The sequence below is a fragment of the Rattus norvegicus genome, chromosome 20 (genome assembly GCF_036323735.1).
Source record: "Rattus norvegicus strain BN/NHsdMcwi chromosome 20, GRCr8, whole genome shotgun sequence".
Lineage (NCBI taxonomy): Eukaryota > Metazoa > Chordata > Mammalia > Rodentia > Muridae > Rattus > Rattus norvegicus.
Window position 1 is genome coordinate 3,305,663 of NC_086038.1, and position 17,207 is coordinate 3,322,869.

The 17,207-nt window shown below is 47.2% G+C and overlaps 2 protein-coding genes and 1 long non-coding RNA gene across 17 annotated transcripts in view; 1 reads left to right on the plus strand and 2 right to left on the minus strand.

Annotated features, from left to right (window-relative positions):
- LOC120098828 (uncharacterized) overlaps positions 1 to 17,207 on the plus strand; it is a 98,233-nt gene that overhangs the window by 22,302 nt on the left and 58,724 nt on the right. The gene's annotated exons all lie outside the window — the stretch shown is intronic.
- RT1-CE12 (RT1 class I, locus CE12) overlaps positions 1 to 17,207 on the minus strand; it is a 56,519-nt gene that overhangs the window by 14,832 nt on the left and 24,480 nt on the right. The gene's annotated exons all lie outside the window — the stretch shown is intronic.
- On the minus strand, positions 8,829 to 17,153 carry RT1-CE13 (RT1 class I, locus CE13). 6 transcript variants are annotated; one of them, NM_001008836.2, is made up of 8 exons: positions 16,996 to 17,137; positions 16,524 to 16,793; positions 16,062 to 16,337; positions 14,739 to 15,014; positions 14,495 to 14,611; positions 14,285 to 14,317; positions 14,017 to 14,064; positions 13,863 to 13,882 (listed from the first exon to the last, which is right to left on the minus strand). In NM_001008836.2, the coding sequence occupies exons 1-8, from the start codon at positions 17,066 to 17,068 to the stop codon at positions 13,878 to 13,880; spliced, it is 1,098 nt and encodes a 365-aa protein (NP_001008836.1). In that variant the 5' UTR covers positions 17,069 to 17,137; the 3' UTR covers positions 13,863 to 13,877. The 6 variants fall into 6 exon arrangements, 5 of the variants coding, with proteins under 5 accessions (XP_063135476.1, XP_063135477.1, XP_063135478.1 ...); XM_063279406.1 differs by lacking the exons at positions 13,863 to 13,882; positions 14,017 to 14,064 and adding an exon at positions 8,829 to 9,246 and having other exon boundaries at positions 16,996 to 17,153; XM_063279407.1 differs by lacking the exons at positions 13,863 to 13,882; positions 14,017 to 14,064 and adding an exon at positions 8,829 to 10,190 and having other exon boundaries at positions 16,996 to 17,153.

The window sequence follows — 17,207 nt, forward strand, 5'->3', positions numbered from 1 at the left end:
CAGGAGAAGAAACAGGATGTTGATAGACAGTACTTATCTGGAATCCATTTGACCCATGAAAGGTGGATTTAGGTAGATTCTTCAAAGCTTAGAAGATTTTTTTCAGTTTACAAAATGAGATAAATTTTAGACATGCTAACATACCACTGTGTAATCTGTCCTGAACGTCACATTGTAGAAAAGGCAGCAGTATCACGCCTTTGAGTTGTAGTAAAAGCATGGGGACCCCAAAATGACTTGGTGTAAAAAGCGTGAGAACTCTTTCCTCTCTCCAGAACACTGGGTGTGTACAGATTGGACAGACATTTTTTAGCTCAGTGAGAAGCACTTTTAAGTCTGTATTTAGAAGTATAGCATACCATAGGAAATTCATAATCTTGAGCTTGTGACTGTAATAGCAATCGCAGTTTATCATAGTTAGGTCAATAACTCATCCCAACTCCATTGATGAATTTTAAACTCTGAGTTTCTAGGCCTAAATATAACAATAGCATAGATAAGGAAGAAATATGAAACGTTTTTCATTTTTTTTTTTTTTTGGTTCTTTTTTTTTCGGAGCTGGGGACCGAACCCAGGGCCTTGCGCTTCCTAGGTAAGCGCTCTAACCAGTGAGCTAAATCCCCAGCCCACGTTTTTCATTTTTACATACACCTTAAATCACTTTCTTAGACCTTTACAAATTGCATTTGCACACCTTAAAACACCTGCTTAGACCTTTATAAATTGCAGTTAAAGCACTTTTTCAGACCTTTATAAGTCACATCCACAGATCTCAAAGCACAGTTTTAAGAGTCTTGCAACTTAAACTTTCATATCCTTAGAACCTACAGAAACTTCGAAGTTTATTCTATCCAATTACTCACCACAAGAGGCAGGTGGTTGGTTACTGAGAGCAATCGTTATAAAATAACTTCCTTTACAAAAAGGGATAGTAAAAAGTTACATTGAAATCTGTGGTGTGGATTTATCTCTTCTTAGAATCTCGCAACAATGCGATCAGTGTCTGGACACAGTAGCAACTCTAGGAAAGTGGCCCATGATGTTTACACAGGGAGAGAACTGAGGAGCACCTGAAGCCCGAGTTGCTTGCGGCTAAACTGACAAAACTCTCCCTAGTCAACACCATCAGAGCTGTGCGAAGCATGAATTTCCCCTGAGTAAGCAGGAAGTACAGACCAAGCAACTTCCAAATCTCTTAAAAGTGACGGACTTCTCCCTTACGTGGACAATCACTGAAGGTCCCACTGTGGGAGTCTTGATTTCAGTGCATTGTTAATTGTCAACAGTTTACAATAAGTCGGCAACTTCCCTAAGATTAAGATTTTGCAACTTTGTCTCTGTTAAGTTTCATCCTTTGTAAGTTGAGGTGAAACTCTTTTATCATCCAAATAAACCATAAATGTCATAACCTTCAGTCCATAAGAGATTATATCTTGCTTTTATAGCATACCATTATAGGTTACCACAGTTTTTGTATGACTCAGTTTCTCCAAAGCTAAAGCCCTACAAGGTGAACAAGGACACAAAGCTACACAAATGTCACGGTGACGCTGAATAGGCCTTTGAAATGTAGAACATATTAATCAGTATACCTTATTTGTTTATCAAATATAACTGGTTGAGAGATGACTCAGAAGTGAAGAGTACTGGCTGCTCTTCCAGAGGACTTGAGTTCAAATCCTAACAACCACATCAAAGGCAGGATGGTCTGTAATTATGGTTCTAGGGGTCTGTCACAATCACAAAGGCATGAATGCATATAATGCTCTTATAACATAAAATTTTAGAATGAAATGCCTACCTTATTCATTTGGTGTGTGTTGTGCTTATCTACAGTTTATAGCAGCTTGGTGCTCAGCAGTTAACAAAGGCGGAGGAGTTTTGACACACATCTTAAACCAGCTTTTGATAAGCCAAGTAGACATTCAAAATCTTAAATTTTTATAATTACATACACTATATTATAAAGCAGAGTCCAGTCACAAATATAGTACATTGTAACAAATGTAACCATAAATTGTTATCTTCATACAAAAATGTATGCCAATCAGAAATCCTCGAGTCTGATTGGTACTTCTTTAGTCTACAAAGTGACACAATGATACAGAAAGCTCACTTGAACAAAGAAGTTTTAAGGTTATTGTGGCAAGTGGTCATCTGAAGATGATACTGAACTCACAGGGCGTGGACTCTTTAACCATAGTAAAGATGGCTGCCAGTCATATGGAAGCTTATATTTTGATGAGGTCATCAGCCAACATGGAGCAGAGACACGTGGTTTCTATCTTAAAACATCTGTTTTCATGGTATGTTGTTTATAAAAACTAAATCCCAGTTGTTCAATTTTACGAATGAAGATGAAGGGGCCAGAAGGTTTTGGGGTGAAAACCTGCTGGCTTAACGAGGCAAAGAAAGACCTCCCTACTCTACCAAGGCCTCAGAAGGTGAAAGCTCCTTCTCCACACCTTCAGTTCCCTCCACCTCAGTCTCCCTCCTTTCTGCTTCCTGTGTTTTCCTATGTCCACCCCTGCCTTCTGATCGCGTGCTCGGCCTATTGACCTATGGCTGCTTTATTTAACACTGTTTACAGAAAGCTGTTGGAGAAAAGGTGTGTGTAAGTCTGAGCCGCACCACAAAAACCTGTCCACACTGAACAGAACGCTCATGGCTTAAAGGCGTCTCTCAGGGCTGTGCAACTCCACAAGCAGAGACAGGATTTTCCTGTTTTAAGTTCACGATCTTGGGCTACACAATGTGATCAGGTATCTTGCAACATTCCCCTCTTTTGGTGTGAATAGTTGCTGTTTTCCCAACATCAATAAACTATATACTGTCGGGTAACCATCACATTCACAATGTCCAGTCCACTTATTTGAATTTGGCAACCTTGGAGAAAGTGTTCCACTCTCTATCCAAGCTCGGTGAGTCCAAAGGTCTGTACACAAATCACTTTCTATCAAAACTTACACTTATCAACCTACCTCTTTTTAAACCTTAAAACAGTGCTGGAGAGATGGCTCAGCGGTTAAGAGCACTGAATGCTCTCCCAGAGGTTTCTGAGTTCAATTCCCAGCAATCACATGGCGGCTCACAACCATATGTAATAGGGATTTGATGCCCTCTTCTGGTGTGTCTGAAGATAGCAACATTGTGCTCATATAACTAAAATAAATCAAAACAAATGAAAAAAACCCTTAAAACATTTTTAAATCCTAAACAATTTAGGTTTAACTGTGAGAGTTTAGCTATCTAGTCTTCAACCCCATCAGAGACCTGAGAGAATAAATGTTCTCAAAAGAGACAGGAAGTGCAGAACAAGCAGCTTCTGAAAGCATAGGAAGGACAGAGACTGCTGGCTACCTGGACAGTCACCCAGGGGTTTCTGGAAGTTTGGAGCATCCATGTCTTCAGGCCACTGGCCCAGAGCATCTGACAGATTGTTCTGTGAACCATGAGGGACTTCTTCTCTACCTAGTCTTGACAGAGTTCAGCATTTGCCTTCCTGTGCTTTCTTGGTCCAGGCTGGACAGTATTCTGTCAGCAGTTGAAGGAAGGGCAGTTTCTTGCCCAGTGGCAGCCACATGTGAAGCAAACTCTGTAAGGAGGTTCTTCAATGCTCAGCGTCTTCCTTGAAGTAGTATGGCGGTGCTGCCAGGAGAGGACACATCTCATTGTAAAAAAATTAGTCTTAAATTAATAAGACATCTTTGAATGTTATATTCAGTAGATGTCTGTGGTTTTTTGAAGAGTAGTACCTAACAAAACCAAACAAACAAAAGTTTGATTAACTATTCATCAGCATTTTACAATTTTTCTAAAATAGTTTGTAATAGGCGCTTTCAAAAGGACTAGTCCTTCCCATTGCCTTGTTAAGAAATGCATAGGTATCTTAATGTCATGTGGTTGATACATAGTTACAAGTTATTATGTTGTTACCAAAATATAACGTTACTTTTGTATCAGTATCCAGGGATCTATACCAATGTAACCAACTGTAACCTTAATTTGAATCCATACACAAAGATCTATACTAATGTAATCAAATAAACATCAATTTTGTTTCAATTCACAAAGCTAATATAATTTTGTAAAAATATACAATAATTTTGTATCAATACACAAAGTTCTGTATAAGAATAGACTGAATAATTTACCATTTTCCTATTATTCCTATGTTACTCCTGTATCCCCTTCTGTCTTCTCAGTAGTGAAGCTGTCTCTGCCGAGCTCTCTACACTGCGGAACTTGGTTGGGTTTCGCAGTCTCAGTATTTGGGATTCCTGAGTTCCGAGTTCTGTACTATGTTCATGTCACTTTCCTCTGAACTCGGGAATCTGAATATCCTGAGTACTTTGTAGTCTGAAGCTGATCGTTGGGTGACTTTGTCACTTTAGCAGTGATCCCGTCTATATAGAACACATTTGTCAACCAAAAGGTGCCCACTGTTTGCCCAGGACCAGGCAGCAGGAGAGGCGTGGAGTGTCAACCTTTAAAGTTTATCAAGGTGTTATTAAAACCTTGGCATGGTTCCCATGGCTTTGGTCCAGGCACTACGGTATGAGGTGAGGGCAGAGGCAGGCAGATCTTTGGAGTTTGAACTCTAGGCTACCTGGAGTTCCAGGACAACAACTGGCACTTCAATGTGTGTGTGTGTGTGTGTGTGTGTGTGTGTGTGTGTGTGTGTGTGTGTGTGCTCGAGAGTGCGTGTGTGTTAAAAATAAAACCATAGGTTGAGGATTTGGCTCAGTGGTAGAGCACTTGCCTACCAAGCGCAAGGCCCTGGGTTCGGTCCCCAGCTCTGAAAAAAAAAAAAAAAAAAAAAAGAAAAGAAAAGGAAAGGAAAGAAAAGAAAAGCATAGGGTCAGAGAGATGGCTCAGTGGTTAAGAGCACTGACTGCTCTTCCAGAGGTCCTGAGTTCAGATCCCAGCAACCACATGGTGGCTCACAACCATCTGTAATCAGATCTGATGCCCTCTTCTGGTGTGTCTGAAGACAGCTACACGGCATTCATAGACATAAAATAAATAAATCTTGAAAGAAAGGAACCCTTTCTTTCCCATGTTAAAGAATAAAATAAAAAATAAAAATAAAACCACACCGAAATGTATCAGAATGTGTGCTTGCTTACCATGGAAGGTGCGAAGTCAGCAGGCATCATGAACTCAGTTCTCTCCTGCCTTTATCTGAGCCACAGACATGGAACTTCGGTAGCTGGGCTTTTGTAGCAAGCAGCTTCAATCAGTCCTGGTAACAGCCTTTTCCAATTGATATATCTGAGTGTTCACCAGCATACATGAACTAATTAATAATGAATCGATTAGGTAGTGCATTGAAAACCCAGCTGTTGCAATGACAAACTACTTCAAAGCTTGCGTGCATCTCTCTGCTGCTGTCAAATACCACGGCTGAGATTCTTCCCAGCGACCCCGGGCCCTGAGCAGGTTCCACACAGGTCATTGTGAGCACAGCACTGCTCAGGACTGTTCCTAAGAGCAGAGACAAGAGCTTTTGTGTGCGTATGCACACACACGTGCACACACACACACACACACACACACACACACACACACACACCCCACTGTACGCTCCCAGGGCGGCTCCCAGGATAAAGCAGCTGTCCGTGAGCTTGCTTCTGAGGCTCAGTGGTTGTGAGTAATGAATGCTCAGTTGCTGGCTGCAACTGCGTGCCTGCCTTGTAAACACTCACCAGACTTGGAACAGGCTTCTGCCAGAAGGGGGTTCTGTTAAAGCGGCAGCGTGCTGAGGTGCACCCTTTGGGTGTGTAATGAAAGTGTGCAAAGGAAAAGAGTTAAAGCCCATCGCACTGTTGCCTCTTCCTTCCAGGGAGGGGTGCAGTCTCTCAGGTGCCTCATAGCCTACTACGTGGTACTCAGTCCCCACATCCGATTTATTTCTGTGTCTATGATGGCTTTGCTTGCATGCACATCTGTGCACCATAAGCGTTCTGTATCCACGGAGCAATATTACCCACAGAAGACACTATCTGAATCCTTATTTTTTTAAAAAAATTATTTATTTATTACATATGAGTACACTGCAGCTGTCTTCAGTCGCACCAGAAGAGGGCATCAGACCTCATTACAGATGGTTGTGAGCCACCATGTGGTTGCTGGGATTTGAACTCAGGGCCTCTGGAAGAGCAGATAGTACTCTAACCACTGAGCCATCTCTCCAGCCCCCTTATTTTTAAGACTTTAAATCTTACTTTATGTATGTGAGCATTTTGTCTGTATATCTGTCTGTGGACCATGTGTGTGGAGTGCCCATCGAGGCCGTAGGAAGGCGACAGGTCCCCTGGGACGGGAATTACAGATGGTTTCGAGCTGCCGCGTGTGTCCTAAGAACTGAACTCAAGTCCTCTGCAGGAGCAGCCAGTGCTCCTGACCTCTGAGCCACCCTTCCAGCCTCACCCTCTGGTTCCTTTTTAGATCTGGGGGCTCATCAGCTCCTACAGCAGCCACTAATCACAAGAACGTTTCTGAAGATGGCTGAAGAGGGCAGCAGCTGTATTGGCTTCTGGGAGGGTTAAGGGGTTGCACCACGTATAAGGTTTGAATCCTGGCATCTCCTGTTAGACATCTGCCTCGCACTCTCTAGGGCTTTTATGGAGACTGTACTGTGTGAGAACCAAACTCTGACCCATCTTGGTTAGGGTTTCTATTGCTGTGGTAAACACCATGACCAAGGAAAGAGGAGAGAGTTTATTTGGCTTACACATCCACAACACTGTTCATCATGGAAGGAAGTCAGGACAGAAAGACAAACAGCAGGGACCTGGAGGCAGAAGCTGATGCGAAGGCCATGGTGGAGGATACTTACTGGCTTGCTCAGCCTGCTCCCCCAGCATCCACCTCTGTGATTTTTCCAGACAGGATTGGGTTTCTCTGACAGCTCTGGCAGACCAGCCTGGCTTTGAACCCAGAGATCTACCTGCCTCCACCTCCCAAGTGCTGGGATTAAAGGCCTGCACCACCATGCCCTGAAATCAGCATTTCCTTCTCTCCATTATTTACTGGATTTGCAGCCCCCTCCTTCTAATCCCCCCTCACACATTCGTCTCCCCACTCTACCTCCCCTTTTCAAAAATGGGCCCAGTCCTGTTTTCTTATAGAGCCCAAGACCACCAGCCCAGGGAGAAAGGCTGGTCTCTTCTCCATCACTCACTAATCAAGAAAATGACCTACAGGCTTGCCTGCAGCCCAATGCTATGGGGGAGTTTTCTAAACTGAGGCTCCCTCCTGTGAGGGGCTTAGCTTGTGTCAAGTTGACATTTAAAACTATCCAGCACACTTGACTGGGCAAAGGGAACGCTAATGGTTAATTGTCTTGAGTGGGGGAACCCAGCAAGGCTGTATTCTCTGTGAACATCCCTCCCTTCCCGCCAGGATGTGGCGGCCAGATCTCTTCAGAAAGGAGGATCTCTGGAGGAGAGGGCAAGTGGTAAGAACACTTGCTGCTCTTGCAGAAAACCCAGCTGAGATGCCCAGCACTCAAGTCAGGTGGCTCCCAGCCATGTGTAACCCGCTCCACAGGACAGCGCCCTCTGCTGGCCTCCACAGGCAATGCAGTTAGTGCACTTGGATGGATGCTGTCAAAACTTGTGCACACACAGAAAATATTCTGAAAGTAAAAACGAAGAGCGAGACGGAGGCTGAGGCATCTGGCCGTGTGTACAGGTAGTTCAGCCTGATGAGACCCTGGCTGTGAGAAACCTCTTCTGTGCAGAGACCACCCTCCTCTGCTCACCCAGAGGGGCACACAGAGAGGTTCAGGCAGGAACACCAAAGGTACAAGACTTTTGCTCATTCCTCTGAGCAGAGGCAGCTGCTCCTTCCCAGAAGGCCTGTGCTCTGGGCCATGTCTTTCTGAAGACATCCATTTCCCCAAGTGACCAAGAGTAACACCACCTATCTGTCCTGAGCCACCCACATGGCCACCCTCACAACACCCATTGGTGCCAAGGCTGGCATCACAACTGAATTGTAAAGCAACTGTCGAGATCTGAAATCTCAGATCAGCAACACAGTTCTAGCCTGGGGGACCTGGGTCCGGTGCCTGAGTGCCTGACCCTGAAGTGAAATCAAGGCCTGCAGAGAGCAGGTGCTCGGGTGCAGCAGCAGCTCAGGCAGCTGCTGGGCTACACTGTTTCTTTCTTCTCCCACCTCCTGCTCTCCCCTCCAGGGATCCCAGCAACACTGCCAAGGGCTCCAAGATAAACCCAGAACAGGCCTGTTCTACAGATACAGATCCACGTCTGAGTAAGACCTGGGATCCCTGGGCTTCACCTATGACCTTCTGAACTTCGGACCAAGTGAGAAAGGGCAGACAAGCCAGACCTCTACCAGGGCTTCCCAAGCTTCCCAAGGCCCCCAGGCCTGCCCTGGCTGACACTCTCTGATCCCTCCCAGGGACTGCAGACTCTTTACACAGCCTTGCTGGTGTGTGTGTGTGTGTGTGTGTGTGTGTGTGTGTGTGTGTGTGTATGTGTGTGTTTGTGTGTGTGTGTCTGTGTTCACGCACACCATTGTTCAGGTCTTCATACTAGGAACTCGTTGGGGGGAGATGAGGCATGAGGACCCCGAGCTTCCTCTTTACCTCCCGACCCCCAGCTGTCCCCCAGCTTCACCACCCACAGCCACTTTAGAAAGTGAGTAGAACCAGAAGAGAAGGCAGCTGGAGAGCCACAGCCTCTCGGGTTTGGGCCTTACCTTGCTATGACCCTGCCCCACAACAGGGCTCAAGACTCAGAGTGACCCTGGCTCAAGTCCCACCCAAACGGAGCACTTACAGACACCACAGACAGTTGTTTCATTCTTAGTTTTTTTAAAGATTTATTTATTATATATAAGTACACTGTCGCTGTCTGCAGACGCACCAGAAGAGGACCTCAGATCCCATTACAGATGGTTGTGAGCTACCATGTGGTTGCTGGGATTTGAACTCAGGACCTCTGGAAGAGCAGTCAGTGCTCTTAACCACTGAGCCATCTCTCCAGCCCCCTCATTCTTAGTTTTGTTAGAAAAAGAAAAAAAGAAAAACAAACAAACAACTCTGATAAATCAGGACTAGGTTTAGGAGTGGTGGTGACGCAGAGAGAGGCATGGAGAGGGTGGGCTGAGGTGTCAGGGGTGGAGCAGTAGTGTTTTCTCCCTGACCCCTGCGTCCTCTTCTACAACAGACTGCCACGGTCCAGAATGGGTGATTCCTTTACTGTGTCTGTTCAACTGAAGAAAAAACCAGTAGGTTACAAGACACACAATGGGAACACACACACACACACACACACACACACACACACACACACACTCGAAGCCGACCCTCTCCCGCCAACTGTAATTACATGATTGGGCGCTGATGTGGGTATTGAGAATTGAACTTGGGAATTCTTGGAAGAACAAAAGCGCTCATAACCTCTGAGCCACTTCCTCAGCCCAGAAACCTCATTTTGAAGTTTTTAATATTTATGCATGTGTGGTTTTGTGCATGTGTGTCAGGTGTATGCAGTGCACTCTCACGACAGTGTGTTGAATTACCTGGGCCCAGTTACATGGATAGGTCCTGTGAACTCGTTGTGCATCCTCAATGGTGCTGGTCCTGCCCAGCCCAGGACTTGGCAGCAGGCGTCAAGGGGCGGTTCCTCCCTCGGCCTTGCCCAGTGCTGTGCAGCTCCCTGCAACTTGACAAGGTTTGGGGGCTGCGGCCCCCGCGGAGCCCCACCTCCGGTTCTTTTGTCTTTAACTCATTCTCCCACGGGTCTCATTGTGCAAAGAGAATAACATTTTAGAATTAAGCTTCTTACAACACACTAAAAGGAAAGAACTAAAAGCCTTATAACAAAAAGATTCTGATTTAATTATAAAAGTATGATTATGACAATTGTAGGAATAGACCCATCAAAATTATAGACCGTATACTAATACTGAGATTCCTTCATTATGGGTAATCAATGTAGACTGGCCTAGAGTTTGTAACAACTATTTGGGAGCAATTAACACATGTTCTTTAATTATATGTAAGTACACTGTAGCTGTCAGAACAGGGTATGGGATCCTGTTACATACAGATGGTTGTGAGTCACCATGTGGTTGCTGGGATTTGAATTCAGGACCTCTGGAAGAACAGTCAGTGCTCTTAACCTCCAAACGATCTCTCCAGACTTACAAATGTCCTAAAAGAAAACAACTTCAGTTTACAAAAAGTACTAATTGGATTGTCCAATGCATTATAAAAGGAACACTATTTCCTGAAGCCCCTACAGTCCTGGATGAAAAAGCTGGGAATGGCTGATAATAATTCAGTAGAAAAAGAAAGAAAGAAAGAAGGAAAGGAAGAAAGAAAGGAAGAAAGAAAGAATTTGTAATTCAAAGCCCATGTGCTTCAGTGCAGAACTCAGAGTTGTATGCAATCTTTATGGTATTATCAAAACTTCCTGAATCTCTTAATATAGTGACTGAGTCTCAATATGCAGAAAGAGTTGTTCTCCACACAGCAACTGCTGAATTTGTTCTGGATAATTCAGAATTCACATTATTTTGCCGCTGCACCAGACAATCAGAAACAGCGACTGTCCATGACTTATCACCCACATTCAGTCTCTCACGGTCATGCCGGGGCCATTAGCACAGGGAATGAAGGAAATGACTGATTATTCATAAGGAGTGTGTTAGGAGCCTCAGATGTTCCTGAAAACCACTATGTTAACAGTTAAGGTTTCAAGGAAAAATTCTTTGACCTGGCAACAAGCCAAGGCATTTATAAAGAAATGTCCTACTTGTTTTTTGTACAACCAAACTGCATTGCACACTAGAAGTAACTCTAAGGGCACCAACAAAGTAAATAAAAAATGGAATCTGGCAGATAGATGTGTTTCAGTTTGCAGAATTTGGAAGCCTAAGGCTTGCACCACACCACTGACACATACTCAGGCTTCCAATGGGCAAATGCTTTGAGTTCTGAAAAGGCTGGCTCTGTAATTACACATTTACTGGAAGGCATGGCTCTGGTGGGAATAGGTGTACAAACTAGGACCGACAGTGCCCTGCATACGTCTCCAGTAAGATGCAGCAACTCTTCCCTCATTACAAAGCACATTACAGCTACACCACACAATTCTGCAGGGCAAACAGTAGAAAAGACCCAATTACACCTTTAAAAACTCACCTATAAAACAAAAAGAAAGAATAAAGGCCCCAGGGATAGAATAGATTGTGCTCCATTAACTTTGCATTTTCTGAACATTAACAAGAGAGGACCAACAGCTACCAAGAGACACTGGATCAAGAAAAAGAAAAAACTGTGGAATTAAATCACCCTATGTGGGCTGGAGAGATGGCTCAGCAGTTAAGAGCACCTGACTGCTCTTCCAGAGGTCCTGAGTTCAATTCCCAGCAACAACATGGTGGCTCACAACCATCTGTAAGGAGATCCGATGCCCTCTTCTCGTGTATCTGAGGACAGCTACAGTGTACTTATATATAATAAATGAATAAATCTTTTTTAAAAAATCACCCTATGTACTATAAGGATGTGTTAACATCAGAATGGAAGTCAGCAAATGTATGGTGTTGGGGATGTTGATTTGTTTATATTTACACAGGACACAAAAAGCTGTAGATTGCATCAAAAGTCATAAAGCTTAGCGTTGACCCGGGAGGTCCTCTGAAAACCATGGCCACTTACCCAGATCAACCAAAGGAGAGAGCCGAACCAGCAACTGCCTTCCCCTGGCAGCCAGAAAAACCCAGACAAGAAATGTTCAGCTCCTGGGTTGGGGATTTAGCTAAGTGGTAGAGCACTTGCCTGGCAAGGGCAAGGTCCTGGGTTCCGTCCTCAGCTCCAAAAAAAAAAAAAAAAAAAAAAAGTTCAGCTCCTAACCCCTCAGTGGATATCATATTTGGCAGATCCAGGATATGTGTCTTGGTGTGGTTTCGGTGCCTCTGAATTCACCACAGATAAGAACGCTAAAGAAGGGAAAGACCCTGCTTATTTTAAGGCAAGGTGCTTGGGAGAGGTCCTGTGGTCCTTGCTCTATGACCTGAGGCAAGGTCAGCAGGTGGCCTTGTGCTACCTTCCACCTTAAAGGTGAAATGGTTGAGCCTGTAGTGGCTTGCCTTGGACAGCTCCCAACCCCAACTCCCATGACAGAGAAATGGATCAGCAGGTGAGGGGGTAAGGGAGGAATTAAATACTTCTTTCATAAATAATTGGACATTTGACACCTCTCTCTGTCTCTCTGTCTCTCTGTCTCTGTCTCTCTCTGTCTCTGTCAGCTTTGAAGAGCCTTTGTAGAATAGGATTTTCTTTTAGGACTTGTAGGAACGACAGAGGGGCAGCTGGCAGGACACAGATAAAATATAAATCCGGGAAAGAGAGCTCCGGAGCTCTCTTGGGTTTGCAGGAACTCAAGAGAAAGGCAGACTAGATTGATAGAGTGACACAGACAGATTTCTGAAGGGCTGGAGTTTAGTTGTAGCATCAGGCTGGTAAATAGATTTCCTGTATGTAGTTAAGAAAATAACGTTTCCTTGCTGAGCTGTCAGGTTTTTACCTCAGCTTCTGTCTCCATTGTCTTTAGTGCTATGAATATGAGATGATTTAAATGGTCACAAGCCTCTGAGGGGGACTTTGCTCTCCTGCCATACAGAGCCACCCAAAGGCAGAGCAACCACAGGTGCATCAGCTGCAAGACCCAGGTGCACAGAGCTGGGGGTGGAGATTAAGAGACTTCAGGGAGTTAACTCCAGAACACAAGACGGAAAAGGTAAGACAGTCCTAGTTCAGGAATCGGTACCCAAGTTACAGGGGAGAAGCCTCTCTGTTAGGTCTTATCTCACCTGTGGATGTGATCCTGAGAGATGAGCAGACAGATCTCACCAGACACTTGAGAACCCTGGCTACAGGGAGAGCCCAGGGCAGCTTTCCGACCACATGTGTATTGTGTGGAAATCAGTTCAGTTCACAGGTCGGCAGCAGCTCTACCCACTTGCAAACACCTTGTGTATACCAGCAGTCCAGTTTGGTAGAGTCAGGTGAGCAACAGTGGCATCACCAAGCAGAGAGAGCCAGGCCTGGCAGGAGTCAGCTGGAGAGACCAACAGGAACCCCAGGAGAGGTTCTCAGCTGGGCCTCTGTCAGGGAAGCAGAGATCAGCAAAGTCTCATAAGCGTTCCATGGCGAGCTGTAGCAGCAAGACAACCTCTGTGTCAGTCACTCTGTGGAGCCCTATTTATACCCTCTGAACATCGCGTGTCCTCCATGTGCCTTGACTCAGAACGAGTCTTGCTCAGCCCATGCATCCAGTCAGCCACAGTCCTCTGAAACAGCAACAGACTGCAGCACACCACCAGAAGTTAATTGGTGCATTACTCACTATGGAGCCGTGACAAATACAGCTCGAGTACGCAATGTAAGGCGGACAAATACATGCATGTTGTGAGCAAAGTCTCCTTCATCGCGTGTCCTTTCATGTGCTTGCTTTAGCAGAACATCCTCTCTCCTGTGTCTGTCTGAGGGAAACATTCCTTCCCCAGTCAATCTCAGTCTTTCACACCTGTGTCCACTGTAAGGAAACATTCCTCCTGTTTGCCACAGCAAAACACCATCCAAACGACTTTCCTGAGATCCCTGAGTTTCCACTTCAGAACAGGAAGGTTGGCTGTGGAAGAGAACACAGGGCAGTGCAGAGACAGGGCCCTGAAATGCAGGGGCAGGCTGGGCTCCACAGTTCTTCACAGCAAACCCACAAAATTAGAGGGAACATCAGACACTAGTGTTTAAAGAGAACAGAGGACTCTGGATGTCACAGCAGAGACCTGAACACATCGTCTGTCACTCAGTCCACTCCAGGCAGCTGTCTTCATGCTAGAGAACGAGAGTCACAAACCATCACTGTGAAGACAACAGCCCAACAACCCTCCACTCCCAGAGGATTCTGGGAGTCCATGAAACCCAATCATGTCCACATTGCCCCTCCCCAGTCAGACACAGAATGTCACCTTTACAAAGTGGGAGAGACAAATCACAGCTGTTGGGGCTGGCCTTACCTATGAGAAAACAAAACACACACACACGGGGGCGGGGCATGCACATGCACACACACACACACACACACACACACACACACACACACACACACACTCATTTCAAGGTACAACTCAGACCCCAGTAGATTTCTCTAGAGAAGCTATTATGGGTTGCCAGAGCTCCCCACCATCTCCAGCTTAACTCTAATCACCTTGGGACAATCCTGCCCCCCAAACTAACCTGGAGCAGGGGTGTAGTCTCCTCCTGTTCCTCCTGTGAGAAGAAAAGCTGTGAGAGTTCAAGGAAGGTCTTGACAGGAGGAAATTTCTAAAACTGACAGGGGACCCAGTTGGAGACAGTAGCAATGTGGGGTGTGGCCATGTTTGCCATTAATGAGCAGAGCGCTCTTCTAAAGGAAGCTGAGGGGAAACAGACCCTGCCCTTTCCTACCTGTGTTTCTCCTCCACTTCATCATAACAGCCACCACAGCTCCAATGATGGCCACAGCTCCAAGGACAACCAGAACAGCAATGATTCTCATGTTGAAGTCTGTGGATGAAGGAGGCTCTGGGAAGGGCAGGTTAAGAAAATGGAGTTGGGGGTCAGGACACCAGCTCTCATCCCTGACCAGCTCAGGGTCTGCAGAAGGCTCCAGCTTTTCCTGACCCCAGCTCTAAACCCACACCCTCCTTACCCCATCTCAGGGTGAGAGGCTCAGGCAGCCCCTCATGCTCTACATGGCATGTGTAATTCTGTTCCTTCCCAAGAGGCACCACCACAGATGCCCACTTCTGGAAGGTTCCATCCCCTGCAGGCCTGGTCTCCACAAGCTCCATGTCCTGGGTCAGGTCCTCCCCATTCAACTGCCAGATCAAGGAGATACCAGGAGGGTAGAAGCCCAGGGCCCAGCACCTCAGGGTGACACCACCTTCAGGTCTTGGGTGAAGGGTCACATGTGCCTCTGGGGGATCTGTGTGGAAGATTTAAGAAATCACACAGTTAACAAGACAAACTGAAATATACACAAGGCACAGTTAAATCAATGATGACACTGAACTGTGTGTGTCTGACACTTCAACTGTCATCTCCCTAGTGAGCTGCAGAGAGAGCTGGTCTCCTCAGCACAGAACTGCACACTTTCCTGAGAGACTCAGAAGCTAAGAGGGAATCCACATGAGCCAGTGGGTCAACATGGCCGTCCTTATGTGATGTTCTGTAACATGAGGAACGGAAGAGGGAATGGGAAAATAATTGATTTAATATGTGTTTGCAGCAAAAAACTGACTAGAAACAAAATAATGCGTTCAAAAAAAAAAGGAAAGTAAAAAATAAGAAAAAGAGAGAGAAGGGTTGGGGATTTAGCTCAGTGGTAGAGCGCTTGCCTAGCAAGCCCAAGGACCTGGGTTCGGTCCCCAGCTCCGAAAAAAAAGAAAAAAGAAAAAAAAAAAAGAAAAAGAAATCCCACGATTTATTCTTCCAGGGTACCCCATAAGGGCTCATGGGACCATTCACCACTGTAGGAACAGAGAGATATGGGGTATTAGAGATGCAAACCGCACAGTCTGGGAAGAAATCTATGAGAATGTGTTCTATGGAAAGTTCTAGAAACTGGGGGAACCAGCCTAGTGTAGTGGACTCCTTGTCTCCTATGAGGTAGAGGAGACTTCTGGTCCTGAGGTGTAAGGGCTGACACACTCAAAACAGGACAGGAATCAGTGTCCTTAGAGAGTGGGTGTGGGCAGAGAACCTGGCCTGGGAGAGGCCATGGCTGACAGCAGGGAGCCCCTGCTGTTAAGTGGGGAAATTCTCTCCTTCCCCCCTGAGAGGGACTCAGAGCTCTTCAGGGAGAAGGCTGGGCCCTGGGAGAGGCAGTGCAGTCACTGTGATGAGGGATCAGGAGACCCAGGGACACTGTCTCCCCTCTGAGACAGGGGCATCCCCCAGCTGAGGGTTTCTTCTTACCCAGGACTGAGCCCCAGTCCCAGGGCAGAGAAGGAGAAGCCCGCGGTCCCCGCACCTGAGCGCAGCAGCGTCTCCTTCCCGAGCTCCAGGTATCTGCGGAGCCACTCCAAGCACGTGCCCTCCAGGTAGGCCCTGCGTCTCTCTGCAGTACCAGCCTGATCCCACTTGTTCCGGGTCTTCTGTGCTGCCAGGTCTGCCGCCGCCCACGTTTTCAGGTCTTCATTCAGGGAGATGTAATCGCGGCCATCGTAGGCGAACTGATCATACCCGCGGAGGAGGCTCCCGTCCGACCCCACGTCACAACCATACAATCTCTGGACGGTGTGAGAGCCTGCGGGACCCCGCGGTCAGACCTGGCCCGGTCACCCGGGCCGCGCCCTGGGAACAGCCCCGCCCACCCGCGGACTCTCCCAAACTGAGGTCAGTTCTGTTCCCGAACCTCGGACTTGGGACCCCCGAAGTCTCTGGCCGTGTGGGGAGGAGGAGGGGTCGTGACCTCCGACCCGGGGTCACTCACCGCCCTCGCTCTGGTTGTAGTAGCCGCGCAGGTTCCTCAGGCCCATTCGGGACCACTGCTCGTTTTCCTTGGCGATCCGTGTGTTCCTCTCCCAATACTCCGGCCCCTCCCGCTCCATCCACCGCGCCCGCGGCTCCATCCTCGGATTCTCCGCGTCGTTGTCGAAGCGCACGAACTCCGTGTCGTCCACGTAGCCGACTTCCATGAACCAGGGCTCCCCGAGGCCGGGCCGGGACATGGCGGTGTAGAAATACAGCAGCGAGTGTGAGCCTGGGGGCGGCACGCGGTGAGACCCCGACCTCCTCCGGGGACCCCGGGCGGGAGCGCGGGCCGGGCGGGGAGCAGGGCGCGGGGCTCGGGACGCAGGTGGAGAAGGGGCGGGGGTCTGGTGTGCGACCCGGGGACCAGGTTTCCTGTGTGCCACTACCGCCTCGCCCCGCAGAGGCCATTTCCCTCCCGACCCTGCACTCACCCGCGCGGGTCTGGGTCGGGGCCAGGGCGGCCGCCAGCAGCAGGAGTAGCATGCGCGGTGCCATCGCCCCCATCTGAGTACCGGAACGCGGTTGAGTCCCGCGGGCTGCGTGGACTTTACAACCAGTGTCTGGGGCGACCCTGATCGGTTCACCGGGTTCACGGCACCCAATGGGAGTGAGAATTGCCACCTGGTCTTCAGTATACGGGCAG

What these genes read in the sequence shown, in the direction of transcription:
- RT1-CE13 (NM_001008836.2), bottom strand. Translation starts at nt 17,068, where the DNA reads ATGGGGGCGATGGCACCGCGCATGCTACTCCTGCTGCTGGCGGCCGCC. An exon ending in GAAGTGGAGGAGAAACACAG is followed by an intron (nt 14,318 to 14,494) that starts GTAGGAAAGGGC and finishes TTCTTCTCACAG; the next exon opens with GAGGAACAGGAGGAGACTAC. An exon ending in AGACTACACCCCTGCTCCAG is followed by an intron (nt 14,065 to 14,284) that starts GTTAGTTTGGGG and finishes GTTTTCTCATAG; the next exon opens with GTAAGGCCAGCCCCAACAGC.